Source organism: Gadus macrocephalus, chromosome 20, assembly GCF_031168955.1.
Source record: "Gadus macrocephalus chromosome 20, ASM3116895v1".
NCBI lineage: Eukaryota > Metazoa > Chordata > Actinopteri > Gadiformes > Gadidae > Gadus > Gadus macrocephalus.
This window is the reverse complement of record NC_082401.1, coordinates 22,483,725-22,511,579: the sequence shown is the minus strand read 5'-3', so window position 1 is coordinate 22,511,579 and position 27,855 is coordinate 22,483,725. Positions and strand designations below refer to the sequence as shown.

The following is a 27,855-nucleotide window of genomic DNA, read 5'->3' as shown; positions in this document are numbered from 1 at the left end:
GTGTGTGTGAGACCAGTCGTAACCAGCTGAGCGTGCTCCCAGCGTGTCTGAGCCGACTGCCGCTGCGGGTTCTCAACGCCAGCAACAACAAACTGGTCAGCCTGCCAGACGCTATCGCCCAGCTACACCACCTCATGGAGCTGGTAGGACTCCCCCACACACACACACACACACAAATGCCAATACACCTACACATATGTACACAAACACACACACAGATCAACACACACACACACACACACACACACACACACACACACACACACACACACACACACACACACACACACACACACACACACACACACACACACACACAAACGTATACACACACATACGTTAACAATCCACAGAGACATACAAAGACGTATGTTAATACAACACAACAAACCCTCACACATATACACACAGACAGACAGACACACACACACAAACACACAGACACACACATACAGTATATATGTATATACACAAACATTACTCGCTTCAAAACCACCACACAAAATTTCATTGAATACATTTTACATTATTCAAAGAAATATTTACGTTTGTGTTACTGAATGCGATTTATATGATAATATCCAGTGATTCCTTTTTGAATGGTTGCCATGGCAATGCTGATACGGATGCCACGGTATGTCCCACGGTTGCCGTGGCGACGCGGACCCGGTTGCTATGGGTATTTCCGACTGGTTGCCATGTTGATGACGACCGGGTTTGTCTCCCCCCCCCCCCCCCCCCCCCCCTGCAGGACGTGAGCTGTAACGAGCTCAGCACCCTGCCCAGACACATCGGCCGCCTGAAGGCCCTGAGAGAGCTCAACGTGCGGAGGAACCTGCTCTGTGTGCTCCCTGAAGGTAGGGCTGCACCGGGACGAGGGCCGCGTCAACACAGCCCCTCACAAGGGCCGGGGGCAGCAGAAGGCTTCGAGCTCTTCTTGATCTACTGGTGCTCAATGGGCGCACATGCAGCACCGACGGGATCACGAGAGTTGGCCACAAAGGGAATGTCGCTGTCGCCGGGGAGAGGCAAGCGTACGGGCTCGGTCAGGGCCAGAGGTTAGCTAGCGGGGGGCGAGTTCACGGCTTGAAGACTATCATTCAGACAGAGTCAGGGTCACTCCTGCTCCTGTGATGCCTTTCCTCCTCAATGCTCCACAGAAATCGAGTTCAGACTCAGAGAAGTGGAAAACAACACAAAACCTACTTTGCGACGACTTCGATGTGTTTTATCTTGTTCCTGTGTTGACATGAGACAGAGCCGCTGGTTCAGGACTTCAACACAATCGGCCCAGGATGTCATTCAGCCTGTGTGCATCGAGGCTTTAGGCTCAGCTGATATGGTCTGGATGGGCTCAACTCTGGGCAAACACTCTCTCTGGGCTTGATTGATGAGCCTTGATCTGGATCAACTTCCAGACGCCTGGGTGATGAGGATGTTGGCAAGAGGGAAAGGGAGAGAAAAGAGAGAGAGAGCGGGAGAGAGAAAAGGGGAACAGTTGTTTTGGAAGGAGACCAGTCTAGGTGGTCTCCTTCTCTCTCCCCCCATCGGAGGATCACAAGGAGACCACCCTGGATGTTTGAGGAGCTGGTGGTCCACATCACTCCTCTCATATCATATTACTGCTAATTGTCCCCATGAAGACCAGGTACATGGCTGTTAACCTGAATGTGTGTTATGGGGTGCTACTGCTGCAGTCTTCAGGGGAAAATGTTCAACACGTTAAGCTTTCGATGAGGAACGAGAAAAAGCGAATGCGTGCAATCGAAATGCTTTTGCTAAACATCTAATCATTGGACAAGGAGACCTTAGGTCCCGAGGCCAGGGCATCGTGTCGGCTACAGGACGCTCTGAGCCAATTAGCATAAAGAAGCTCACCGTTCCTAAAGACGCTATTTGGAGCTCAGCTTCTCCTCCCCCGGGCCAGTTGTCATGGTGATAAGGGCTCCGACAGGATTTTAATTATGTAGCAGTCTGGGAGAATTTATGACTTTAAAGATATAGTGTGTGCGTGTCACAGTACACATGGCAGTACAGACACACAAAGACATCTGTTCTCTGAAGTTGTGAATGTCAACCTCTCCCTCTTCTGACTCTCTCTCTCTGTCTCTCTCGCTCTCTCTCCCCTCTCTTTATCTCACCGTCTCCCTCGTTCCCAGTGTCTCTCTACCCTCCCTCAACGGGTCACCGTGGTTACGGTGGTTAGTGTCTGGCTGGTTTCTCTCTTCCAGAAGCAGTTTATTTATATCCTCTGCTGTACAGAGTGGACCAGATTCTTCTTGATCTCTCTCACTCTCGCTCACTCTCTCTCTGTCTTTCTGTCTTTCCTTCTTCCTTCTGTAGACAAGTAGACACACACACACACACACACACACACACACACACACACACACACACACACACACACACACACACACACACACACACACACACACACACACACACACACACACACACACACACACGCACACGCTCTCTTCATGCATCTTAGAGGTATATGTGTGTGTGTTTATATACAAGGGCCGGATAATCAAGTGAAGAGGATGTTTGACTGCCAGCAGAAAGGTTTTGAGCTAGATTCCCCATTTTTCGCAGTTTAACATGTAGACACATTGACATTTTACATTTACATCTACATTTAGGGCATTTAGAAGACACTTTTATCCAAAGCGACTTGCAATAAGTACATTTGTCATAAGAAGTGGAACAATATATCGCTGTCGGTAGAGTAAAGATGTTAACAGAACAAAGTGCAAAACCCCCTAGACCCTAGAGCGAGAGCTGTAACCCCTATCTGCTTCTTAATGGCAGGTCTCTGAATGCACTGAAAGGCTCTCTGGATAAAGATGGCAAATAAATAATACTTAAATACTAACTGTGTGTGTGTGTGTGTGTGTGTGTGTGTGTGTGTGTGTGTGTGTGTGTGTGTGTGTGTGTGTGTGTGTGTGTGTGTGTGTGTGTGTGTGTGTGTGTGTAGACCTATCAGAGCTCCCCCTGGTGAAGTTTGACCTGTCGTGTAACAAGGTGTCCACCATCCCGCTGAGCTTCAGGAACATGAAGCATCTACAGACCCTCCGTCTAGACCACAACCCCCTGCAGAGCCCCCCTGCTCAGGTACCACACCCACACACGCCCACACGCACACACGCACGCACGCACACACGCACGCACGCACGCACGCACACACACACACACGCACGCACGCACACACGCACGCACGCACGCACACGCACGCACACACGCACACACACACACGCACACACTCTGCCTAGACCATTACCCCCCTCAGGACCCCTCCCCCTGAACAGATACATTTGACTAGACAAACGGCACCATAGTACAAATAGACAATACCCACTATGCACACACCCTTCAATCCCCAATGTCTGCCCCCGGCCAACCCACCCCTCCGCTATGCCCTGCAGATCTGCATCAAGGGCAGAGTACACATCTTTAAGTACCTCAGCATGGAAGCGTGTCGCAGTGACAAGATGCCCGACGCCCTCTTCCTGCCCGTCATCGAGCGCCTCAGCCTATCACAGCCCAGCACCGGCAGGTCAGTCACCATAATAAACCAACACACCCAGGGAATCCATCCGTCATATACATTATAGGTACTATAGACGTTGCTGTGTGTGTGTGTGTGTGTGTCAGTGTGTGTGTGTGTGTGTGTGTGTGTGTGTCTGTGTGTGTGTGTGTGTGTGTGTGTGTGTGTGTGTGTGTGTGTGTGTGTGTGTGTGTGTTTTCATTTCAAAGAGAGACCGACTCAACACTCTCACAAGCCTGGAGCCAGAATGGCTCAACACAGCCTCTCAGTTTCTACGCACTGAGCCAGTTCCTCCATTAGTCTGGAGGAACTCAGACGTCACGTCTGCTCAGCAACAATCTATTAAACACTTCTAGCAGAGAGACAGATATCAAAGTCAGCACATCACATTCACGGCCATAGAGTTGGGTCGTCCTTCCACTTTGGTGACCAACGGCTGGTTCCACATTTTTAAATTGGGAACCAAATTATACTTTAAATTGGGAACCAAATTATATACAAATTATACTGTGGATTTTTTTTTACATTTCTAAAGTTGGTCGTTCTAAATGATGTCAAAGAAAGAAAAAGCAAATGCCTGTTTAAAATATGTCTGAAGGTACTCATCGCTGGGCTGTAGCTGGGCAGCTGGTAAACAAACGTCTCCCACTTTCTCCTGCCACATCAATGATTTGAGTGGTGACTTCATGCTGTCATGCTGTAGTGTTTTGCTCCAGACTGAAAACATAGAGCAAACAAGGAGTCATGCTTATTTTGATTTAAAAAAAGCCACACGACTTCTTACGAATGGCTTCTTATCTTATTATTTTTTACCTACAATGATAATGGGGAAAGAGCAGCTCCAACCGACCATAGGCTGATGCTACAGAGCTGAAGACAGCCTGTATGAAGAGGTAGTGTCGTTATCAAAATGCTGTAAGTAAACGTTAACAATTAATGTTATGTGGGGTAGCTGAAGGTCATCCGGCAGACTTCCGGGACCTGCCAGCTTAGGGAAGGGGCAGGACTCCCCTGTTCTATAGTGCTGCTGTAATTAATAACAACCACAAGCCATAGACAACAACAGCGTGGACATTTGAGTTGCATGTGAGCTGTTTCTCTGCTCAGTCAGTGGGATTTAACATGGTTGTCCGTTGGTTCTGAGCTGGTTGTCAACTGGTTCTGTTGTGGTTGTGAGCTGATTCTGAGCTGGTTGTCAGCTGGTTCTTATGTTGTCCACTGGTTCTGATGTGGCAGTCAGTTGGTTTTGAGGTGGATGCTAAGTTGTACTAACGCGGCTGTCAGCTTGTGTTCAGCTTGTTGTGACCGTGTTCTCAGCTGGTTGTGTTGAGCTGGTTGTGCCCTGGTTGTAGTTCTCAGCTGGTTATGTTGAGCTGGTTGTGCCCTGGTTGTAGTTCTCAGCTGGTTATGTTGAGCTGGTTGTGCCCTGGTTGTATTCTGCAGCTCCGAGGACGTCGACCATCACCGTAAACAGGACGCGGACTCCGGCGTCGGCAGCGACAACGGAGACAAGAGACTGTCCGCCACAGAGGTGTGTGTGTGTGTGTTTATATGCTATGCTGTTTCTACGCTATGTTATGCCATGCTATGCTGTGCTATGTTAAAGGTTGGGTATGGGATTTGCGAAACGCCAGCAGATTTTGAAAATACACAACTCTTATGGTCCTACCCCCTCTCCTTCAACGCTGACTCTGACTCCACCCATTCCAAGTACATGGACGCGCAATCACGCACGAGCGCGAACAGAGATGTGTGAGAGCGAGCCATTAGCTAGCTCCAGTAGCTACCGCAGGATAACAACAAACAGAAGCTTGCTCTGGGTCACGAGCTTTGAGTATGTGCACGAAGGGGTCACGTGCGGGGAGCGGGGGAGGGGGAGGGGGAGGGGGAGTGCAGTACGACCGTTTGATCGACGTACTTGCTGTCCAATGCCACTCGGTGGGTCTGGAAATCATTGGCTGGAGTTTTCCGAGCCCTGCCCGTTCCACTGATGATTGACTTGTTTAATTTTCATGTCAGTACTTCTAACTCAGTGGCTGTAAGTGGGTTATGATAAGGATTTCAAGTAATTTTGCAAAAATTGCCAAAAAAGAGAATTCCATACCCAACCTTTAAGCTGGGTCAAATGGAACGACATTGCTATTGTCACAACATCGAGGGGAATGAAACCAAGAGCCTTTGGTTCCTAGCCTTGCTGAGAGTTGTCCCTGAACAGGCCAGGAGGCTGCAATAGCTGATGATGCAATAATTATTATTATGCTATACTATGCTATTTTATGTTTCCTGCTACGGAACGCTATGCTCATGCTGTAAAGTTTGTTTTTCCAGCCGTCAGATGAAGAAAGTCTGAGTCTGACGGGAGCCATGACGAACATCACAGAGGAAGGAATCAGCCAACAAGACTCTAGTGAACACCTTGACACACTCACAGGTATACACAGCGACACACGCATGCTCAAACACCCACAGACACACGCATGCACACACGCAAACACATACACACACACACACACACACACACATGCACATGTACACGCACACACGCACACACACACACACACACACACGCACACACTGTGCTGTCCCCCTGACACACACCCTAAATAGAACACCTCAATCTGCTCCAATCAGAGCCAAGCCGGCCCGCGAGGGGTGGGGGGAGGAGTTTCTATCTGAGGGTTTCCGTGGTGATGGGTCAGGACAGCAGTGTTCTTGAGGTCTATGGGATGTCTGTGTTTCAGCGGACTCTGATGCCGTCCAGCTCATCGAGGAGAGCCCTACGGAAGCCCTGAGGGAACAGTTTGGATACAGAGATGCTGGGCTGACTGCACGCTTCCTCAACTACATCAAGGCAAGAACCCCCCCCCCCGACTCTGACCACCCCCACCCTCTGCTCCAAACTCTCCTCTATCTCTCGGCCTCCATCACTCTAACCCCACCCAGCTTCTTCGTCATCTATACCTCCATCACTCTAACCCCACCCAGCTTCTTCGTCATCTATACCTCCATCACTCTAACCCACGCTCTTCTACGTATCTCACTATATCACTCCAACCCAACTGTCTTCGACATCTCTACCTCCATCCCCATCACCCAGCCCTCTAACTATGCTTTGGATAAAAGTTTCTGGTTAATAACTAAACAGTTAATAGATTGATTTAAACACCATAATTCTGTTGTGTATTTGTGTGTGTGTTTGTTTGCGTAGGGCCGAACAGTGACAGACTTTGATGAGCCGCTCAGGATAGAAGAAGACACGAATTGGCCAACTGCACAAACGTAGGAAAATCTCTCCCTCTCTCTCTCTCTTTCTCCTTCCCCTCTCTCTATGTCAATCTTGAAGTATATTTTTACTTGCCTAAACTGCTGTTGTTGTTTGCTGAAACCCTTCTTCCTGTCTCTGTGGTGGTGGGGGTCACAGGTCAAAAGACGTAGGGGGGTCAGAGCTCCATATTGACATGATCAACCAGCTAAAGGAAGCCGTAGAGCTCCTACAAGACCCCAACCGGTAAGAAACATTCTGCTTGTTAGCTTGTTATTTTGTTAGCACTCAGCACCCGGCCTGCTAGTGAGCATTTGAGCACCCAAAATACTGTCAGCTGGTTAAAATGTTAGCACAAAAACCCAGTCTGCTAGGTAGCGTGTTTGCACCCAGAACCAGTGTGCTAGTTAGCTTGTTGGCTTGATCCTGGCGCTTACGTTATGTTGTGTTATAATAACATGTCAACATGGTATCTCTTGTCAGAGGGTCTCTGGAGCAGGACGGAGTGTCTGGTGTTCAGCTTTACCCTGTAGAGATGGTGAACGTGGACGACTCCCTCAAGTGAGGAGTGTGTGTGTGTGTGTGTGTGTGTGTGTGTGTGTGTGTGTGTGTGTGTGTGTGTGTGTGTGTGTGTGTGTGTGTGTGTGTGTGTGTGTGTGTGTGTGTGTGTGTGTGTGTGTGTGTGTGTGTGTGATTTGTGTGTGTGTATGTGTTTGTATGGCTGTGTGCTTTTGATGTTTTTGTGTGTCTGTGTGTGTGTGACGTTTTTGTGTGTACGTGTGTCTCTGACTCTCTTCTATCTCTGCAGTGGACAAGAGAGTGATGACGGCTCTGCTACACCCAAGGTACAGTGATCTAAATTCCATACATAACTTTTTTTTATTAAACAGTAAATTATGGTAGTGCTGTTTGAATCCAGATTAGGTGTAAACAATGCAGATGTTGGAGGAAGGAGGTTGAGCGGTGTGATTGATAACATATGGTGTCACTGGTGATCTGAGCAACGACGTTAGACCTTACGACGTTAGACCTCACGATGCTGTGATGTCCTGTAGTGTGGGGGGAGCCCCCAGGACAACTGAGTATGCAGGCAATTGGTTGCAAGTGGGGAAGACGAAAGCCAATTGGGAGCCACTCTGACTAAACGTAATACCAATAACTCATCAAGTTAGTATAAGAGAAGTGAGGTGGTCTTCAAAAATGGCGGAAAAGCTTTTAGAGTTGGGGCAACAAGATTCCAAAAATGTTGTCTGCAATTTAAGGAAAAAAACAATTGGAGAGGCTAACATATCGAGTTCCTCCTGACCGTCGTCCGCCACGCCAAGTCAAGAGCTGGATTGCGGTAAATTGGCGCGAGTTGGGGGTTTGAAATAGGGACTTGATTGTTGTGGCGTGGAATCGGTTGGTGTGATTCCACGCCACAACATGTGTGTGTCATGCATTGTAATTATTTCCTTCCACCCCAAATCACCAAAACAGCTAATTGTATCTTAATCTATCATTATCTGTGTGGTCTCTCAGGTTTTCAAAATGTGAAAAATCTTCTAGTGTGCCCCCAGCATAAGGTGCAGGTGCAGGCTAGAGCGGCAGCTAAGGTTCAGCTAGGGTGTCTTAAGGTGCGGCTAAGAATCCACTACGTTGTATGTAAGAGGAAGCTAAGGTGGCGGTTAGGCACAGTTGAGGTGGAGGTAAGGTGTAGGTAAGGCTGGTGGTTTTGAAGGTGTGTTGAGCTGGGTTCTCCACCAGCTCCCAGCGGCAGAGGCGTGTGAGTTCCAGCAGAAGAGACAGATGATTCTAGAGAAGGCCCACTTTGAAGCCCAGCTCGCCTGCCGAGAATATGAGTGGCACATGTCAATCAAGGTAACCATAGCGGCCGTTTAAGCCTCCCCCCCGTCCCACCCCCCGAAGAGGTGTTTGCTGATTGGTTGTCTGTCGTGTCACTCAGTTTGAAGTGTGGTGTGCGTTGCCTACATGTCTGTTCAGTGTCAGCTGACGCATCACATGAAAGCCCTGAGCCTTGTCATGCATCCACTTCCAGTCAAGGGAAACATGGTGCGTTCAAGTCAAACTGGTAAAACCAGTCCTCAATAGCATGGTTTAATAACGGCTAGAGTAAATAATTGTAATGTTGCCAGCAATTCAGGATTTTATTTAGGGTAGTGTTACGTTTAGGGTATGGGTATGTTAAGGGTTATTTGAAATTTGATTCCAAATGGTGTTAGGTTTGGCTTTTTGATTTTAAATTAGTTTTAGCAGTAGTATAACCGCAAAGGTTATTGATAAGGTAGAATTATGGTTAAGTGTTTCACCTCAGGGTTAGTTTAGTTGATGGCTCGAAGATACTGAGGGAAGACATATTTTTTCAACAGCAGCCATTGTTTCATTAGACAGGAAGTGACCCGTTCAGAGGCAGGGTGTATTTCCTGTCTGTCATGGCCACAGGCTGGAGCCGGCACGCGTGAGATGGTTTGGCTATCTCTGCTTAAGAGGGTTAGCCTCTCCACTTCATTAAAACCCTTTGGCTAGCTGCTTAGCCATGTAAGCTGCTACGTGTCTGCTGTGTTGTAACCACATGTCATAAAGCAATGCATCTGGTCCTCTCACAGATTGCCCCTTAGAGAGTTTACACCTGCGTCTAGAGTCTTAAACAGCTAAAGTTAATTCCTGACTGTACCATATAATGTGTAACTAATGGTGTTTTTCCTGCAGGAGGGCGAGGTGGGCTCTCCGTCATGTGAGAGAATGCCGTTCTCCAGCCCCCCCTTTGGTCTGAAGCCTCGGTCAGGTGAGTCTGGGTCGGGTGCTGGTGGTGGTGGTAGGGTGGTGGTGGTGGTCTGGGTCGGGTGCTGGTGGTGGTGGTAGTGGCCTTGGGCGTTGGGCGTTAGTTGGTGGCAGGAGGGGCTCGTGTGGGTTTGGGTGCGGTGGTGGGTGTGGAGTGGGTGTTTGTGGAAGTGGGTGTGAGGAGGTCGGGGGTTTTCGTTGGCACCCAGGTTTATTTGACCTTTTTGACTCCCAGTGTTGACGATAGGAGCCTTTTAAACTAGGTTATAGCAGACCCCTTTATTTTATGGTACAATATGTATTAATAGCCAGGGCAACACAGGGAATCTCCCTCAACCCTCTAAAGGGTTAGGAAAAAAGCCCTTCATTAGGGAAACAAGCTTTGAGTAGGGAACAAGGAGAAATAGTAAAAGAGGTATCCCTCCTTCCAGGGAGTGTTAAGAGTGCAATGTGTGCTATAGTGAGCAAACATAAGCCTAACAGTTAAAGCAAAGTAATCAGCTGTTCGCTGTCAGGTGGGATATCCAGATATATACCATGGTGTATACAGACAAATGACATGTTCATATACATTAAAACAATGCATAACCGACGGGCCGGGAATATTGGTGAGCTAGGTGGGTGGTGGGTTGTGCATGCTTGAAGCTATGCATTGAGCATCTGTCACATGAATTAGTGCGTAGGCTTTGAAACCAATGCTTGTTATTGCAAAGCTTGGATTGGCCAGTGTCAGAGTCAGCTGAGCTATTGCTGGCTGAGGATTGGTTAGTGTGGGGCTGGGCGTTACCAATGGCAGGGTCCCCTAAATTTGCGAATGGTTGTATTGCAATTGAAATTTGATTCACCAACCAACTCAGACAGCCGTTTTTTCCTAGTGTAACCAAGTTAGGTTCAGTAATGAAAAAGCAGATTTCAGAATATGTTGCTTGCGCTTATGTATATAGCCTATCATAAAAAAAATACATTAAATGCTCAATCCTCCACCAATATCGGTTGAGACTTTGGCTTGGTTCTAAGTAAGGTAGTATTGACCAACGTCATGAAACACTGAACCCTCAGCTGATATCTGTTTACTATAAGCAGCCTTACTATGCCGTGACAGCTGGCATGAAACACCATAGAAACCACTAAACTAGGATCCATAAGTAGAAACAACAAAACTAGGTTCCATCCCCATGCAGCCAATAAATAAGAGAAACGTGTGAAGGATGTTGAGATGAGTGGAATCAAACCGACCTTTGGTTATTTTGGTTGTTTTTGCCCTCGAAACGGAACATCCTGTCCTTTCCTCATACTGGTATTCTCCTCCCTTTGATGCATTAGAAAGGGCTATGTTTATGCATAAGGATAGAGATGGTGAGGTTTAGGTTATTTAGTTCTAGAATATCTTCAGGGAATGGTTTGGGATGTGAGTGGATGGTTTCATCCACTGTGGAACATTGCTTCAGTCCGTGTGGCATTAGCTTGCTGCCATCCTGCCTATGTTTGCTAAACGTTAGCAGTGTGTGACCTGCAGCCCACCGCTAGCGCAGCTAACATGCTAAAAGCTTGTCATGTGACTCCTGTGAGTGTATAATTGCCACTAATCATTGTTGTGTTTACGTTCTCCTTCTTTGGTCGTCCCCTCCTCTCACTCCTTCCTTCCTGTCTGGCACTGTATTCCCTTCCTCTGTCTCTTCTCTCACTCTCTTGTTTGAACGATGAATGTCACATAAACATGTCCTGTCACTCAAATTCCTGTCCAATCACTGCTTGCGTTGTTGTCTCCAAATGTCTACGTGGTTCCCACCCACCTCCGGAACGTTCTCTTGGGTTTTTCTGGGTTTTCCGGTGTCCGATTTTCCTGCCCCCCCAACACCACGCCCCCTTCACACGTCTCTTCCTGCACTTCCTGGTTTTTAGCTCCGCCCTCGCTGCCCTGCTCGCCCCCTCCCTCCTGTTTCAACCCCCTACTCTCACAGGCCCCGCCCTCCCGTAGGGACACGCCTCGTAGCCATGACGACGGAGGCATGACCAACCGCGGTAGGTCCTACCTCTCCACTAGCTGGCCAATCAGCAACCTGGAATTGAAAACTATAATAAACAGAGCTGCTAACACAATGGAGTTTAATATCTCTCCTCTCTCTCTCTCTCTCTCTCTCTCTCTCTCTCTCTCTCTCTCTCTCTCTCTCTCTCTCTCTCTCTCTCTCTCTCTCTCTCTCTCTCTCTCTCTCTCTCTCTCTCTCTCTCTCTCTCTCTCTCTTCCTCCACCTCCCTCTCTTTTTCTGGGCCACTGTGTTTAAACTCTTCCGGCCTCCCACTAAAGTTCCTATTTTAGACTAGTGTGTGTGTGTGTGTGTGTGTGTGTGTGTGTGTGTGTGTTATAAGCTGTTGTATTGGAAGCATTAGCAAATGGTCCTATGGGAGTATTCTAATTCTATATGAGAGAGAGAGAGAGAGAGAGAGAGAGAGAGAGAGAGAGAGAGAGAGAGAGAGAGAGAGAGAGAGAGAGAGAGAGAGAGAGAGAGAGAGAGAGAGAGAGAGAGAGAGAGAGAGAGAGAGAGAGAGAGAGTTTTAAAATGGAACACAGAGAGTAAAGACATGTAGTGGTGTAGTCCATTATTCCACAGCGGACACTAGCTGCTAACCTGCTAACCTCATTAACAACCAATCAGATCCCACTCCCTACAGACACGGCTGGGAGCCAAGAGTGTGTGTGTGTGTGTGTGTGCGTGTGTGGTTGTGTGTATCTTTTGATGCTGTGAAGTCAATGTTTAGTAAAGAGAGCTTCAAACAATGTGTTCGCGTAGCCACAGAAACCACCACCAGCCACGCCCTGAAACATTCATAAACTACTGTGCTGTCTCAGCCTTAACAGACAGACAGTCAGACAGACAGACAGACAGTCTCTCTTCAAGCCTTATCTCTAAGCACACCTTTAAAAGGACCCTCCAATTACATGCTTCATAGCCCTGCACATGTCTGTGTGTGTGTGAGTGTGTACACGCGTGTTGGCGTTTGTGTGTGCGTACGTACGTGTGCGTGCGGGCGTGCGTGCATGGATGCACGTGTGTTGATTATCTTTCTCCCTCTAAGTGTGTTTAGACAGATTAATGGATGCCATCGTGTCCGTGAATACATGAATTACTTAGGGTCAACTGTTCACACATTTACACACTATAACGCACACACACATCCTCCTGCTGTAGTGAGCGTGTCTCCTTCTGGTGGTGGAGCAGCATACGGCAACCTGGCAGACAGTAGCTTATATAGAGGAGCACTGCTGCTGCTTAAACATATGAAGGAAAATAAATGATAAGCCCAATGTGTGTGTGTGTGTGTGTGTGTGTGTGTGTGTGTGTGTGTGTGTGTGTGTGTGTGTGTGTGTGTGTGTGTGTGTGTGTGTGTGTGCGTAATAAACAGATAATGGCACACGTATTCTACTGGTGGACACTGGGAACTGCCCAGTTCAACCACAGTATTATTCTGCTGTGCACTGGGAGCTGACGAGTACATTATAGTGAGTTATACTGGTTAGCACTGATGCCACAGTGCTAGTAGCAGTGTAGGGGGCTCGTGGTGGGGAGCTAATGCTGAGGAGCCAACGTGTGAGCGCTCATACGATGGAGGGAAGTGACTGCAGAACACTTGGATTCTTTTGGCGCGGGGCTACAACAGACGCATGTCCCGGAGCAGAACAGAGTGCGCCATGCATGAGTGGATATGAACACAGTTATATAAGGGAGCATCTAAATATAGACATATAGAATTGTTATGTAAAGACAGCTAGTTAGCGTTAGCATGGCGGCTCCTCTGCTAGGTCACAGCCTTCGTCCCTCTGGTTTCCACTTCGTCTGCTTCCCTGGAACATTTGGAGATTGTTGCTCAACTACATCCTGGCTCAACACTCAAAGCAAAAGTGAACTTGACACAACAAACAATGGTTTTGTGCTCTCCAAAACTGTATAGCTCCACATCAGACGATGGAGGCACCGAAGCAGAACCATGAATACAAGATAAAACCAGAAGAGCCAGAACGTTCCCAGGGCGACTATTTCCCTTCACGCTACCGATGAATGCCTGGCTCTCTCAACGCTCTTTTGTTTTTGTGTTGTTGTGTTGCTGTGTTGCTGTGAAGTTGCTTCCTTCTGAACCACAAGAGTCTCTGGAGTCTTTAGTGTTTATCTGATGCAGTGTTGTTGTTACAATTGTTGTTGTTGTGTGGTGTTTGTCTGAAGCTGGGTTTTTATTGTGTTGTTTTTAGCTACAGATGACCTCATTGATCTTGGAGGAAATTATTGAACCTGTGTTTTGTAGTGGACCTGCTCGATCCAAAGCTGGGACTTGTAGTGGACCTGCTCTATCTAAATCTGTGTTGGGTAGTGGACCTGCTCTATCTAACACCACACCCCATTACCCCGCCTAGCCCTAGATTTGAGCCCTAGCCCTAGAATCTTCTCATTCCCGCGGAGGGGTAGGGTGTACCATTACTTAGGGAGCAAGAGGGAGTGCCTGTTTTCCCTTAAAAGGCCTAAAGCAGTGTTGCGTAGTATATCTGCTCTATCTAAAGCTTTGTTGTGTAGTTGATCTGCTCAATCTCAAGCTGTGTTGTGTAGTAGACCTGCTCTATCTAAAGCTGTCTTGTGTAGTGCCCCCCTCTTTATCAAAAGCTGCATCGAGTTGTGTACAGTTTCTGCTCTATGAAATGTTGTTTCATTCTTTACTAATGCGTTGTGTAGTGTCCCTGCTCTATCTAAAGCTGCATTGTGTTATTGCAATAACGCTGTATAGTGTTTCGGCTCTAACTAATGTTGTCCCATCCTCTCATCGTGTTGTGACGTGCCCCTGCTCTATCTAAAGCTGTCGTGTTTTGTGTTGACGTTGTGTAGCGGTTTCTGACCTCTCTGATGTCATCTCTGTCCATACCGCTGCGTTGTGTAGTGTTCCTGCGGAGCCACAAGAGTCTGGAGGCGGTGGACCCCCAGTTCACCATGAGACGGAAGATGGAGCAGCTTAGGGAGGAGCTGGAGCTGTTGGAGACCCTTAGAGACGTAAGGCCACGCCCGTGTGTCCGTAGAGCTGTAGAGCCTCCAGTCGCTGCTGTTTGGGGCTTACATTGTTGCCGTGCTTAAAACCAGGAAATGAAATTTTACACAAGTCCTCTAGTGCTCACCGAATGTCAGTTGTCCAATGAAATAGCTCGAAGGCTTACTTCCATGAAGTTAACAGAAGTGTAACTGTGGTCCCACCACAATACGTGGAACATGTCCACGGCAAAGTCAGTGGGCCTTGCAGTAAAAACATGTCTGGTGGTCCATGGCGTGAGATTATTTGCAGCCAGCCGTATAAACAATCCATGTTTCCGAACGGCCACGTTGGATGGCCAAAATATTCAAACCTTAATACATTTTTTATTAAATAAAACTGTCAAACGGGACCTCTCAGAATGCGTCAATAAATAATTGAATTGAGATTCTAACCGAATGAATGGAATCAGGGTTTCACGTCACAGTTGCGGGTTCATGTGAATATTGACCGGGTGTTTCCCCTCAGGGCATTGAGGGCAGGCTGAAGGTGGCACTTCCTGAAGATCTTGGCTCCTCCCTCATGGATGGCGTGGTGCTCTGCCACCTGGCCAATCACATCCGCCCGCGCTCCGTGGCCAGCATCCATGTCCCATCCCCTGCTGTGGTATGTATAGATGGAACTTACAACCTGGAGAACCCTGGAGAACCCACCACCTGGTGTAGAGATACCCTTTAGAACCCTGGAGAACCCACCTACTGGTGTAGAGATACCCTTTAGAACCCTGGAGAACCCACCTGGTGTAGAGATACCCTTTAGAACCCTGGAGAACCCACCTACTGGTGTAGAGATACCCTTTAGAACCCTGGAGAACCCACCTGGTGTAGAGATACCCTTTAGAACCCTGGAGAACCCACCTACTGGTGTAGAGATACCCTTTAGAACCCTGGAGAACTCATCTGGTGTAGAGATACCCTTTAGAACCCTGGAGAACCCACCTGGTGTAGAGATACCCTTTAGAACCCTGGAGAACCCACCTACTGGTGTAGAGATACCCTTTAGAACCCTGGAGAACTCACCTGGTGTAGAGATACCCTTTAGAACCCTGGAGAACCCACCTACTGGTGTAGAGATACCCTTTAGAACCCTGGAGAACCCACCTGGTGTAGAGATACCCTTTAGAACCCTGGAGAACCCACCTGGTGTAGAGATACCCTGTAGAACCCTGGAGAACCCACCTACTGGTGTAGAGATACCCTTTAGAACCCTGGAGAACCCACCTGGTGTAGAGATACCCTTTAGAACCCTGGAGAACCCACCTGGTGTAGAGATACCCTTTAGAACCCTGGAGAACCCACCTGGTGTAGAGATACCCTGTAGAACCCTGGAGAACCCACCTACTGGTGTAGAGATACCCTTTAGAACCCTGGAGAACCCACCTGGGGTAGAGATACCCTTTAGAACCCTGGAGAACCCACCTACTGGTGTAGAGATACCCTTTAGAACCCTGGAGAACTCACCTGGTGTAGAGATACCCTTTAGAACCCTGGAGAACCCACCTACTGGTGTAGAGATACCCTTTAGAACCCTGGAGAACTCACCTGGTGTAGAGATACCCTTTAGAACCCTGGAGAACCCACCTACTGGTGTAGAGATACCCTGTAGAACCCTGGAGAACCCACCTACTGGTGTAGAGATACCCTTTAGAACCCTGGAGAACCCACCTGGGGTAGAGATACCCTTTAGAACCCTGGAGAACCCACCTACTGGTGTAGAGATACCCTGTAGAACCCTGGAGAACCAAGCATTAAATTATGTTTGGGAAAGAAAATTCTTAACAAAATCAAAGATACCTCTTAGCGAAGAAGGGGTCACAGGTCAAAAAACATCCTTCTGGTGTAAAAGAAACTTTAGACCCGTGTTACGTACCTACTGGCCTTTTGAAACCTCCTACCTGGATCCTAAAGAGCTAGTTAAGGAGGGGTATTAAACGTGTGTGTGTGTGTGTGTGTGTGTGTGTGTGTGTGTGTGTGTGTGTGTGTGTGTGTGTGTGTGTGTGTGTGTGTGTGTGTGTGTGTGTGTGTGTGTGTGTGTGTGTGTGTGTGTGTCCCCTCTCTCAGCCTAAGCTCAGCATGGCTAAGTGTCGCCGGAACGTGGAGAACTTCCTGGATGCCTGCAGGAAGATAGGTGTTTCGGAGGTAAGACCCCACCCCCTCGTGCAGTACCCCGCCCCCACCCAGAACCCGCTCACACCGCATTGATATCCAACAAATATTCTGCATCCACATTAGTGATCGGCCATCCCTTGGTAGAGCCCACTGGGTAAGTCGCGGGCCGGTCCATCCATCACACACCTGGGTTGGCCCTCCCACTTGGAAGTGAAATGGATCGATTCGAAATTGTTCTTGAAATAGTGGGTTCCCAAAGACAAACTATACATAAACCTCCACCCTTAATAACCAACCTGACACATTTAGGAAACAATCATTATTTCAGCTAGTTCATTTAGCTGATATATGTTGCTGTAAGTGGATACCTTTCAAATTATGTTTTAAATCAGCGTTTAAAATCATTAAAATCATTCTTTTGAAGAATGCTAAGCATGTGGTGTTTTACAACTCTAGACCTGGGACGAAGGCCGAGATCACAACCACCAAGAATAATAATTATAATAAATAATTACATCTCTTCTATTGGTTTTTGGACGTGACCTTGATGCATTTCTGAATTCCGAAATGCTTGCCTTTAAGCATTCAAACTTCTGGAAATATTTCCAAAGACTCTGAAGTGAACGTATTGTGATCCTTTGAGGGCCCGAGGGCCGCCTGCTGAGGCCCCTCTGCCTTCAACAGTCTGTGGTCAATCCCAGAGCTAGAGCCCTGCTTCCGGCGCTGCCCTGTCCTGTTGCATCATCGCTGCTTCCTCCATCACCCAGGAAGTGACCTTTGACCTGTCGTGTCATTTGCTATATCGGTTTGGAGTTATTAAAGGGGACATATTATACCACCAGGTGTGGGTGTGATTAGCCTTACAAGCCGTTTCGAAATCACAAGTGGGCGTGTCCACCTAGATCTGTGCTGGATAGATCAGTCTACCAGCCTACCCAGTGGACTGAGGTGAACGTTGCTCATCTATCCAGCACAGATCTAGGTGGACACGCCCACTAGTGATGTCATATGGGGCCGATTTTTGAAACGGCTTGTAAGGCTAATCACACTCACACGTGGTGGTATAATATGTCCCCTTTAAGGAATCTGCTGGTTTTGCCGAAGTGTATGTGTGTTTGTGTCTGTGTCTGTGTGTATGAATGTGTATGAGATGCTTTCAAAGATATTTTTTACCTCTCAACACATCCTAAATATGTCTTTGTGGGGAGAACATAGGGACTGTGGTATATTCATGAGGACCAAACTAGGGAACTTGAGTACTTATACTATGTCTTTGTGAGAATAAAGGAGAGATGTGTGTGTGGGAAACACATGGGGACTGTCTTTTTGAGGACATCATGGGGACCACGTCTTTATGAGGACAGCTTTTTAACTTTGTCTGAAAGCTGTGTTGTATGTAAGTGATCTTTAGAATCCTTTCAGAATCCTCCCCTGTTTCTAATAAATGCAACGCCACTGTTCTGCCGTGGGATATGCACATAAATGTTTTTCAAAGCGGAAAACACAGTTTTCGTGTTGCTAGTCGCTTCTTTGGCATAACCATCATTAATTCTGGATTTCTCCTTTTTGAAGAGTATTGCCACTTGGCTGGCTGACCTCCAGTCTCTGTGTGTGTGTGTGTGCTCTCTAACTGTGATACGTACAAGTCAAAGGTACCACTAGCTGAATGATGTACAAGTCACTGCAAGAATGCTTCCACAAGCTATTGTGATCGTAGCTTCGGCAAGCAAGACAGCTCTTCCATTGCATTCTCGCTGAGCACCACCGGCTCCCATTGCTTCTCGGCTTCTCATGCGCTCTTCATCTGCTTTTTGAGAGAAGAGACACCCACTGTTAGAGCAAGGCGCTTCCACTTCCATGGGTAGGGGTTCTATTCCCAGGGCAGAGCAAGGCACTAACACTGCCAGCCAGGGGAAGGGGTTCCATTTCCTCAGCTCGGTGGGTAGATCGAGAAAGAGTTAGGGGTTATATTCCCTTTGTAGCTTAGTATGTACAGCAAGACACACACACTGCAGGGTGGGGGTTATATTAGCTGTGTAGCTCGGTTGGTAGAGCAAGGGATTGACATTGCCTTGGCTGGGGGTTCTATTCCCTGGCTAGCTCAGTAGGTACTAACACTGTAGGCTTTGGGGTTCTATCCCCTGGCTAGCTCAGTAGGTACTAACACTGTAGGCTTTGGGGTTCTATTCCCTGGCTAGCTCAGTAGGTACTAACACTGTAGGCTTTGGGGTTCTATCCCCTGGCTAGCTCAGTAGGTACTAACACTGTAGGCTTTGGGGTTCTATCCCCTGGCTAGCTCAGTAGGTACTAACACTGTAGGCTTTGGGGTTCTATTCCCTGGCTAGCTCAGTAGGTACTAACACTGTAGGCTTTGGGGTTCTATCCCCTGGCTAGCTCAGTAGGTACTAACACTGTAGGCTTTGGGGTTCTATTCCCTGGCTAGCTCAGTAGGTACTAACACTGTAGGCTTTGGGGTTCTATCCCCTGGCTAGCTCAGTAGGTACTAACACTGTAGGCTTTGGGGTTCTATCCCCTGGCTAGCTCAGTAGGTACTAACACTGTAGGGTTTGGGGTTCTATCCCCTGGCTAGCTCAGTAGGTACTAACACTGTAGGCTTTGGGGTTCTATCCCCTGGCTAGCTCTGTAGGTAGAGAATTGCACTCACACCGCGGGGGTGGGGGTTCTCTACGCTGTGTTGCTCGGTAGGTAGAGCAAGGCACCAACACGGCTTCATTCAGGTAGATATTCAGTCAGTAGAGTGGAATCCTCTCTCTCTCTCCTCCTCTCTCATCCCATCTTATCCCGCCATGTTTACCCACGCCGGCCACGCCAGCCACGCCATGCCCCTCCCTGTTGGCACTCTCTGTGACGTTTGAACTCTATGCCCATTGGTTAACCACCTGCCTTCTTTCTTTCTCTTCATTTTGCGTCTGGATCGACATTTTGTCTCTCCTTCTCTCCATCTCTCCGACCCTTTCCCCCTTCTCCCCGCATCCTTCTCCATCTCTCCACTCTCCCTCCCTGTGTCCTCCCCCTCGCTCCTTTTTTCATCTCCTCTCTCCGACCCTTTCCTCCTTCTCACCTCCACCTCCACCATCTCTCCCTCTGCCACCTCTCCCTCTCATCTTCTCTTCCTGCATCTCTCCCTGTCTCTCGTCCTCCCTCCCTCCCTCCATTCTGTGCACTCTCTTGGTAACCCCTCCATCCTCACTGACCCCACCCCCTTCCCCTGATTGGTCCTCCTCCCGACCAGTCCTCTCTCTGTTCACCGTACGACGTCCTCCAGTGTCGCTTGCGTCCACTCCGCTCCACGGTGCAGGCCCTGGTTGCCTTGGAAACGACCCTCCCCCCTCGACCCGGAGACCCTAAACAAGACAGCGTGGCCGCCAGGAAGCCGTCTCGGGAGTCCTCTTCAAGCCCGGCCCCTCGGTCGAAAAACGCCCCCTCATTGGTCTGTGCCACTACCCAGACCCCGGCCCCAGCCTGGCAGATGTGGGACCTGATTGGCTCCAGCCTGATGCACGTCTTCTGCCTGGTCTTGCTGTTTGTGGCCTACAGCTGGAGCGAGCTCACCTAGCCAATAGGAAGAGACCCGTTGCTCTCCAGAAAGCCCAGCCGTCACCCCCCCCGCCCGCCCGCCTCTACCTTCCTGCCCTTCAGCCTGAGCCACCTCCCCCCCCTCCACCCTCTTTCTACTGCTCCTCCGTTAGACTTGTCGCTCGTTGACTTGCTGCAATAAAAGCTCTAAAGGCGCTTTACTGGAGGCTCATGGGTGTGGAGTTACACACAAACGTCTTACCGTTGCATCGCAGGCTAACATAACACAGCCTGGACTAGTACATGTGGAGAGGCGGCTCCAGCAGCCAGGAGGTCAACCTGGACCATCAAAAACATCAGATTCCCTCTGCTCAACATCTGGAGATAGCAGCCATGGCTTCTAGTGCCACTCCTCCCTTCATGGCTGCCCTGTCTCGTTTTTCCGTACAGACTCATGCGTATCATAGATACACGATGGGTGAACTATCCCGAGCTGTAGTGACCAGTGCAGGATTGATTTAAATGTAGCGGAAAAGCCTTCTACCATACTGCCCAAATCAATCGAAAAACTCAGAATGCAGGTTAGGTTTCCAGCTGTCCCTGCACTAATGGAAACGCGGCATATGGCAGCCATGCTGGGAATGATGGGAAATGGAGTGCTAAAAAATATATGTGTTCAGAGAGTAATGCACTGTAAAGTCAGAGTACTTCCTGGTCACCTGTAGGGGAGGCTTGTAGACCTGGCCACTTGAAAAAGCAAAAAAAATCTAAATCCCAACCATTCCCGGTGGCAGGTCCCAGGCCAGCCCAAGGTGGTCTGGGGAAACTGATTTCCAAGTTTGCGTTTCTCCAGCCAGACTGTCCTTATACTATAAGATTACCAGTAGGGGAGCTAGCAAGGCGCTAGCAAGGCCCTAGTAAAGCACTAGTGAGGCCCTGATGCCCTTGGTTGATACAAAGCTCTACCACCGTTTATCCCACTGGGAATACCAGATGTTTCAATCTTTGAATTGCACAGCCAAAATGGATTCAGAGAAAGGAAAACAAATACTGGGTGGTTTGAGCCATGCATGGATGTTTATTTCATAAGTATTTAAACATAACATAGTTCAGGTTTTTTGGAGCCATTCAGGCTTCTTATCCCCGTAGTAATTCCTGTACTGTGAACCACTCTGAACTCCCCGACGCTGATCACCAAACCTGTTAACACACAGTAACATCTGAGGTAACATCTGAGCCGGATTTAGGGAGAAGGTCCTCAATCTTCTGACGTTAGTTTAAGTAGATCTTTATCACAGACACCCAGACTGTTAAGTTGATGTTGATGTTGCTGCGGTAATTTTAATGTGAAGCACAACGACCCGGTCAGGTCCGGTCATGGATTTACAACTCATGAATAAATGAATGAATAGGTTTAATGCTTTTTTACGCTGTCAAGGACACATCATATTATACATTTTTATTGGCTAAACCATTTGGTGTTTTAAAGTGAAGCAATGCTTATTTTAGACATCAACTTTAAATAGCTGAACTTGTGGTCTAATCTTTTTCCGTTAAGAGTAATAGATGTTTATTTATATCAAACATATTTGTTCCCCAAGTGACCAGGACCATTTGCAGTCATTAAGGGCTATAGAGTTTAAGAGAATCTCAATACTATCTTGATATACTGTTAAAACGCCATAGAAACATAACAGCAATCTACTTGCTGTATGTTGCATTTAAACGAGGTTGCTAACGATAGGACAGTTAGTTCCAATAATTCACCAGAGTGATATTTAATATATTCAAAACGTCCTTGCTAGCCAATCAGTTGTCTTCGGTCTTCGCAAACAGTAGCTCAACCGTAACATACATAGTCTCCAAATATTCAGCCCATGTTTTCCATGTTTGGATTTTGTAATGATTTGATTGGATGGTGTATTTTTCTCTGAGTGTTGATTGGACGAGTTGTTTTTATGGGATGCGTTGATTGGACGAGGTGTTTTTATGCGATTGTTCCGATGTGTGCCAGGGATAATAAATGTTGAAACCTTGACAAGTTCACTCTGTTTTTATCAAAGTGTTGGATGAGTTGAACAGCTTCTTTTATCCTCCAAAATGACAACGCAAATACAACGTCATTATTCTAACATACAACCTTCTACCTCCCCCCCAGGACAGGCTGTGTCTCCCCCACCACATCCTCGAGGAGAGGGGTCTTCTGAGGGTGTGCAACACCGTCCAGGCCCTGCTTGACCACAGTCCCGCCAAGCAGACCCTCCTCACATGATGCTGGGGGACCAGGAGCCGGTCACACAAAGAACCCCAAGGATTCAGAGCCAGTCCACCCCCAGCCCCCCTCCCGTCACCCCACAAGGCCCCGTCCCCCGGTGCGGAAACCGGCCTGCTCTGGTCCCTCCTCCTGCCAAAGCACCATTTCCCATCTCTTACTTCCTGTGAGCTGTGTTTCGCCGGCTAACTGTCCCAGGAGCGGGAATAATAAGAAGGGGAGAAGAAGAAGAACATTGAGAACGTCAAGGAGAAGGAATGTTTTTTTTTCCGACGCATCGTTTTGACAAAGCAATACCCGAACATGTACCAGACATGTGTATCCCTGCATCGGGGTCCCTCCCTCTCTCTCTCCCTCCCTCACAATTTACAATTTACAATTAGGGCATTTAGCAGACGCTTTCATCCAAAGCGACTTACATCGTTTTAATACACACGTTGACACACCGACGGCAGAGTCAACCATGCAAGGCGACAGCCAGCTCGTCAGGAGCAGTTAGGGTTAAGTGTCTTGCTCAGGGACAAAACAACACTCAGCTAGGAGGAGCTGGGGATCCAACTAACAACCTTTCGGTTGCAAGACAAACTGCTCTACCTCCTGAGCAAAGCCAAACCCCTCACCCATCCAAAGCCTCTGCATCTTCAGCCACCGTTTCCCCACGCGGCCAAAAACCTCCAAGCTCTTTCTAGCGCTACACAGCGTCAAGCAGCACCAGCGATGGCCTCCCTGGACTGTCGCTGACGTGTGATAGATAGCGCCAAGTCCTGGCTGATTCCCCACGTCAGCGGGACGCTTCGTGCCCACAGACTCCCAGACCCCATCGGCCCCGGAACATGAGGAGCCTGTTCCCCTAGCAACCACCCCGGCCACCGCCCACTTCCATGTTTCAAATCAGAGTTGGTCCCAACCAGTAGGAACAGTGGAAATAGAGTGAACTATAGTGACCACTGACCAGTAGTGTTGAAATGTGACACCGTCTGTCGTAGGCTGCATGTAGTGTACAGGTAAGTGTGCTTTCTAATGGCCAGTTCCATGTACATGGCAAACACAACGCTAGACAACGCACACAGTAACGCACCCAACAGGGCTCACTTGTACCTGGCTTCCACTTCTGTCTCTTCTTCATCATCTTAAATGCACATGTGGGAAATTAGGATGTTTTTTTTCAAAAAATGAAAAGTTTTATTTACAAAACTTCAGTCTAGCCTTGTGAGGCGGTGACCATGAGCTCCATAAAGACTTTAAGAATATTATAATATTGTTAATATATAATGTTTTCAAGGTGAACTGAGTGCTGCCCTTTTTTGTAGCCTCTGCTGACACTGCCGAACACATGTAGCATCCTGCGACCCCTGGCGGTTGAGTTATGTAACGCACTGTATTTACCAACCGTCTTCCTGCTAAAAAACCCTTTTCAGCTCTCAACTCTCCGACCGGGAGGATAAATACCAAAAGGTTTTTAAGTATTTACAACTGCAGTTTTCATTTTTTATTATTAATTAAAATGCTTTATTTATGATACAAAACATGCCAAGCTAAATATTTGGATTGTATACATTTAAAAAGAAGAAATATCTTAAATATTTTTCTCTAATATATTTTAGGTAAAGTTGTGTGTATTTTATAGTGTTTTACCATAACCTTTGGGACTGTTAAAATACTCCAACCCTAGTTGATTGATTATTTCATAGTGCCACTTTTTGGATTCATTTTTTTGGATGCTTTTCATTCATAAGTGAAGGTGATCTAATCCGACCATCGTATCCGACATCCAACATTAAATTTAGATTAGGGTGTGTGTGTGTGTGTGTGTGTGTGTATGCGTGCGTGCATGTGTGTGAGCGAGCGTGTATGTGTGTGCGCGTATGTGTGTGTTGCCCACAATATTCTGGAACAGTTGCCAAAACAAATGGAGTTTGTTGCAGCTCCTCTAGAACCATGTTTCTCTATCCAGGTTTATTTTATTAGTTTTTTTATTTAAAGACCTCAAGTGCGACAGCTTATAGGTTGGCAGTAATCGTTTGTGGTTTTGCAGCAATATTACTGTAATACCACCTTGTTTAACATGCAGAATAGTGTAAAGCACCCAGTCTGCGAATTAGTTAAAATGGTTTCATCATGTTTGTTCTACTGCTCATGAATATTACGTTAACCTAGTATTTGGCTTTAAAAACTTCTAAGCAATGACATCACATTTGAACCTGTGATGTAATCAATATAGCATCATTGAACCACTGGCCTTCAATGGCTGACACACCTGAGACCTAATGGAACCAAAGCAGCCGAGTTTATTTAAAGAAGGGTTCATGCTGTCCATAGATATCAGACACGATGCATGATGGATTGACATGTCTATATCAGAGACATCCAACATGCTCAGAATCAGTACTAAGATATTACACATAGCATTGGAAGACATCTCCTGATATGATTTAAGTTAGATATTTTACCTTCGCTGTCTGTACAGTTCTGTTTAAAGACATTAAACTCATACGAGGCCAAACAAAATATTACCCTGCACTTTAAATTGAACTATTTATATTTGTTTTGGCAACGGAATATTTGAATCAGAGATGTGGGATTTGGGCCACTAGAACAGCGGTGAACGTGTGTAAAGGTGTTCTGTTGACGACGTGTTGTACATAGTATGGAACAAAAACACACTTTTCTACTTTTCTGACATGGAGAATATGTATTTTTCACTTGATTTGTAACTTTTTTTTCTTGTTGAAACTTTCTAAGTATTTTCTTTTTTTACGTCTGTGTATTTTGTACAGCATCCCTCTTTCATGTGCATGAAGCAGCCCGTAATCACCTGTATATACTGCACTGTTATTGTCTTCAATGTATTAAAGACCTGCTGTAATAAACCACCACCCACTTGCTTTGAGCCATCAGTCTATTTTACTACAATATAGCTCTATATAGAACTGACAGTATTCAGAGTTATATGTAGAGCCAACTCATGCTATAGCTCTATAAATATGAAGGCTTAAATGTTTGGAGAGGTTTGTATAGTATTGTATAGCTAAATGTGCTATTGAAACACTTCTCTATATACAACTGACCGTTTTTAGATGTTTACCTCCCATTCATCAACATTTTACAAAACTATACAAATCTGCGCACATTTAAAGTGTTTGTTTTCCTCAGAGTTCTCTATTTTGTTAACAGAAAAGGCAACTTCCAAACCCAAACCTTTGTGAAATCATGATTTTATTGGATCGATTTGCATGACTATCAACATGCAGTTTCAGTATGTGATACCCTGACATCATCAGCCTCCAGAACCCAAACAAACCACCTTCCAGACCAGGATGCCTTTTAGGTTATCAGAGTCCAATCAAGGAGATGTCTTGAGTTCTGTGAAGGACAGTGGGCTCTAAGCATTGAGGTACTTGGCATGGTGCTTGATGTGGTCGCTCATAAAGGAGGAGATGAAGAAGTAACTGTGGTCGTAGCCCTGGGGAGGAAAAACAAAACACATTAAAGGGGTAACTCGCCCTCCGCTATTCTCTAACCTAAGAGCACTGTTTCACCATCATATTGTGTGTCTACCGAAAATCTCGACCATTGACGTAAATCACAGAGGACACAAATACCGGACCTATGAAGCCAATGGCCAAACTTCTTCCAGAATCTGTTCACTGAATGTATAAGGCCCACTGTGATTCTATCAAAATGGCTGCTGTTGCATTAGGAGGTACTGACGGGCTGGCGTCGGAAAACGACCGGGATCTTCTTGGCGGAGCAGGCGGCGATCAGGTGGTCAGGAAGCAGCTGGCTGGAGGACAGGAACTGGTCATCACCACCTTGGTCTATCAGGATGTCTAGCTTGGGACCGTCATAGGAAGCTGCCAACACCGTAGCATCGTACGCCTGAGGAGACGGATAACAGTGAAGCTGAAACCATAGCATTGATTGTATGCCTGGAGGCTCATTATAAAAGCTCTGTCGCTTACAAGCTAGCACTGAGTTAACATTTTAGCTTTCTAACCACCATTGTAGCTAATACTGTAACCAGCAACTAGCCAACATTGTAGTCAACTAGCCAACAATGTAGCCCACACGCTAGCAATGTAGCAAACCAGCCAACACTAGCCGACTAGCTAACACTGTGGTCAACCAAGTAGCTTACTGTAGCTAGCACTATTGCAACTAGCCAACACTGTCGCTAACTAACCGATGCAGTAACATCACACGTCTGATCGTAGTGTTATTGAAGTGAACAAAGAGCAGGATGATGGAATCACCTCCCATGTGGACTTGTCAGCTCCCAGGTATCCTGCGAAGGCTTTCTGACCCCAGGGACACCCGACGGGGTTACAGATAGGAGCGAATGCAGACACCGTCTGGAGGGAGAGAAAGACATATATTTATATTTATAGATTTTGTGTACCAGGATACAGTAGCAGATGGAAATGGTCAACTCAAAGAACTTTGCTGCCATAGAATATAAGGTTTGCAGGCCCTCATCCTTGTAAAGAAATGTTTGGACTTTCGGAATTACAGCTGGACTTGTATTTGGAATGCGAATGCACAATGGAGCAAAATAATAACGTGAACGCGACATGACTCAATAAGGCAATCATTGGAGGGACAATGGACTACAAATAGAATCGCAACGTCGCGAGCGTCATCAGTGGGATTGTTGTTGAACACGGGGATTCAGACGGGCTACGATATAATCACTGCGAGGGGTGGATTGATGGTTTAATGGAGCCAGTCATAATCCTTCACCAATCGACCCCTGATGCAGGCTGGCTTCAGGTACCTTGTATCTGCCAGGGTTCCTGAGGGTGCAGACCAGCGCGCCGTGACCCCCCATGGAGTGACCCGAGATGGACATCCTGTCAGGGTCCGCCGCAAAGTTACTGTTGATCAGCTTGGGGAGCTAACACACACACGCACACACACACACACACACACACACACACACACACACACACACACACACACACACACACACACACACACACACACACACACACACACACACACACACACACACACACACACACACACACAGTTACAATAGGTCATGACTGTATGTATGACGCATGATGTGATGCTATGATGTGATGTTTTGACGTGATTTCATGAGGTAATGTGATGATGTGATGATGGGATGATGTGATGATACCTCCTCCGTGACGTAGGAGTACATGCGGTAGTTGTTCTTCCAGGGCTCCTCGGTGGCGTCGACGTAGAAGCCGGCTCCGGTGCCGAAGTCCCAGCTCTCGTCCTCGCCCTCAATGCCGCAGCCCCCTGGAGGATCATGGGA

The 27,855-nt window shown here is 47.3% G+C and overlaps 2 protein-coding genes and 1 long non-coding RNA gene across 9 annotated transcripts in view; 2 read left to right on the top strand and 1 right to left on the bottom strand.

The window, feature by feature from the left end:
• Positions 1 to 25,447, top strand: lrch1 (leucine-rich repeats and calponin homology (CH) domain containing 1). 4 transcript variants are annotated; one of them, XM_060039281.1, is made up of 17 exons: positions 1 to 143; positions 752 to 857; positions 2,978 to 3,114; positions 3,426 to 3,556; positions 4,991 to 5,078; positions 5,876 to 5,978; positions 6,289 to 6,398; positions 6,756 to 6,826; positions 6,969 to 7,055; positions 7,293 to 7,370; positions 7,618 to 7,654; positions 9,519 to 9,594; positions 11,493 to 11,612; positions 14,511 to 14,620; positions 15,123 to 15,260; positions 16,715 to 16,792; positions 22,458 to 25,447. In XM_060039281.1, exons 1-17 carry the CDS (start codon positions 135 to 137, stop codon positions 22,569 to 22,571), a joined length of 1,593 nt encoding a protein of 530 aa, XP_059895264.1. In that variant the 5' UTR covers positions 1 to 134; the 3' UTR covers positions 22,572 to 25,447. The 4 variants fall into 4 exon arrangements, with proteins under 4 accessions (XP_059895264.1, XP_059895262.1, XP_059895265.1 ...); XM_060039279.1 differs by lacking the exon at positions 22,458 to 25,447 and adding an exon at positions 20,016 to 22,451; XM_060039282.1 differs by lacking the exon at positions 11,493 to 11,612.
• Positions 16,799 to 20,009, top strand: LOC132448200 (uncharacterized). The gene is made up of 3 exons (XR_009523332.1): positions 16,799 to 18,870; positions 19,312 to 19,360; positions 19,410 to 20,009. It is a non-coding gene; the product is annotated as an uncharacterized LOC132448200 (long non-coding RNA).
• A 323-nt stretch (positions 25,448 to 25,770) lies between the features above and the next one.
• Positions 25,771 to 27,855, bottom strand: part of esd (esterase D/formylglutathione hydrolase) — a 55,443-nt gene continuing 53,358 nt past the window's right edge. For all 4 annotated transcript variants that reach the window (XM_060039287.1, XM_060039289.1, XM_060039290.1 and 1 more), the window contains exons 5-9: positions 27,715 to 27,839; positions 27,346 to 27,465; positions 26,825 to 26,923; positions 26,283 to 26,450; positions 25,771 to 26,034 (exon numbers count right to left, since the gene is read on the bottom strand). In XM_060039287.1, coding sequence (XP_059895270.1) covers positions 25,954 to 26,034; positions 26,283 to 26,450; positions 26,825 to 26,923; positions 27,346 to 27,465; positions 27,715 to 27,839 — 593 coding nt within the window. In that variant the 3' untranslated portion in view covers positions 25,771 to 25,953. The remainder of the gene's footprint in view (positions 26,035 to 26,282; positions 26,451 to 26,824; positions 26,924 to 27,345; positions 27,466 to 27,714; positions 27,840 to 27,855) is intronic.

Coding starts and splice junctions, on each gene's coding strand:
- lrch1 (XM_060039279.1), top strand. Junction 5,979..6,288: donor ACACCTTGACACACTCACAG/GTATACACAGCG, acceptor TCTGTGTTTCAG/CGGACTCTGATGCCGTCCAG. Junction 7,371..7,617: donor AACGTGGACGACTCCCTCAA/GTGAGGAGTGTG, acceptor CTATCTCTGCAG/TGGACAAGAGAGTGATGACG.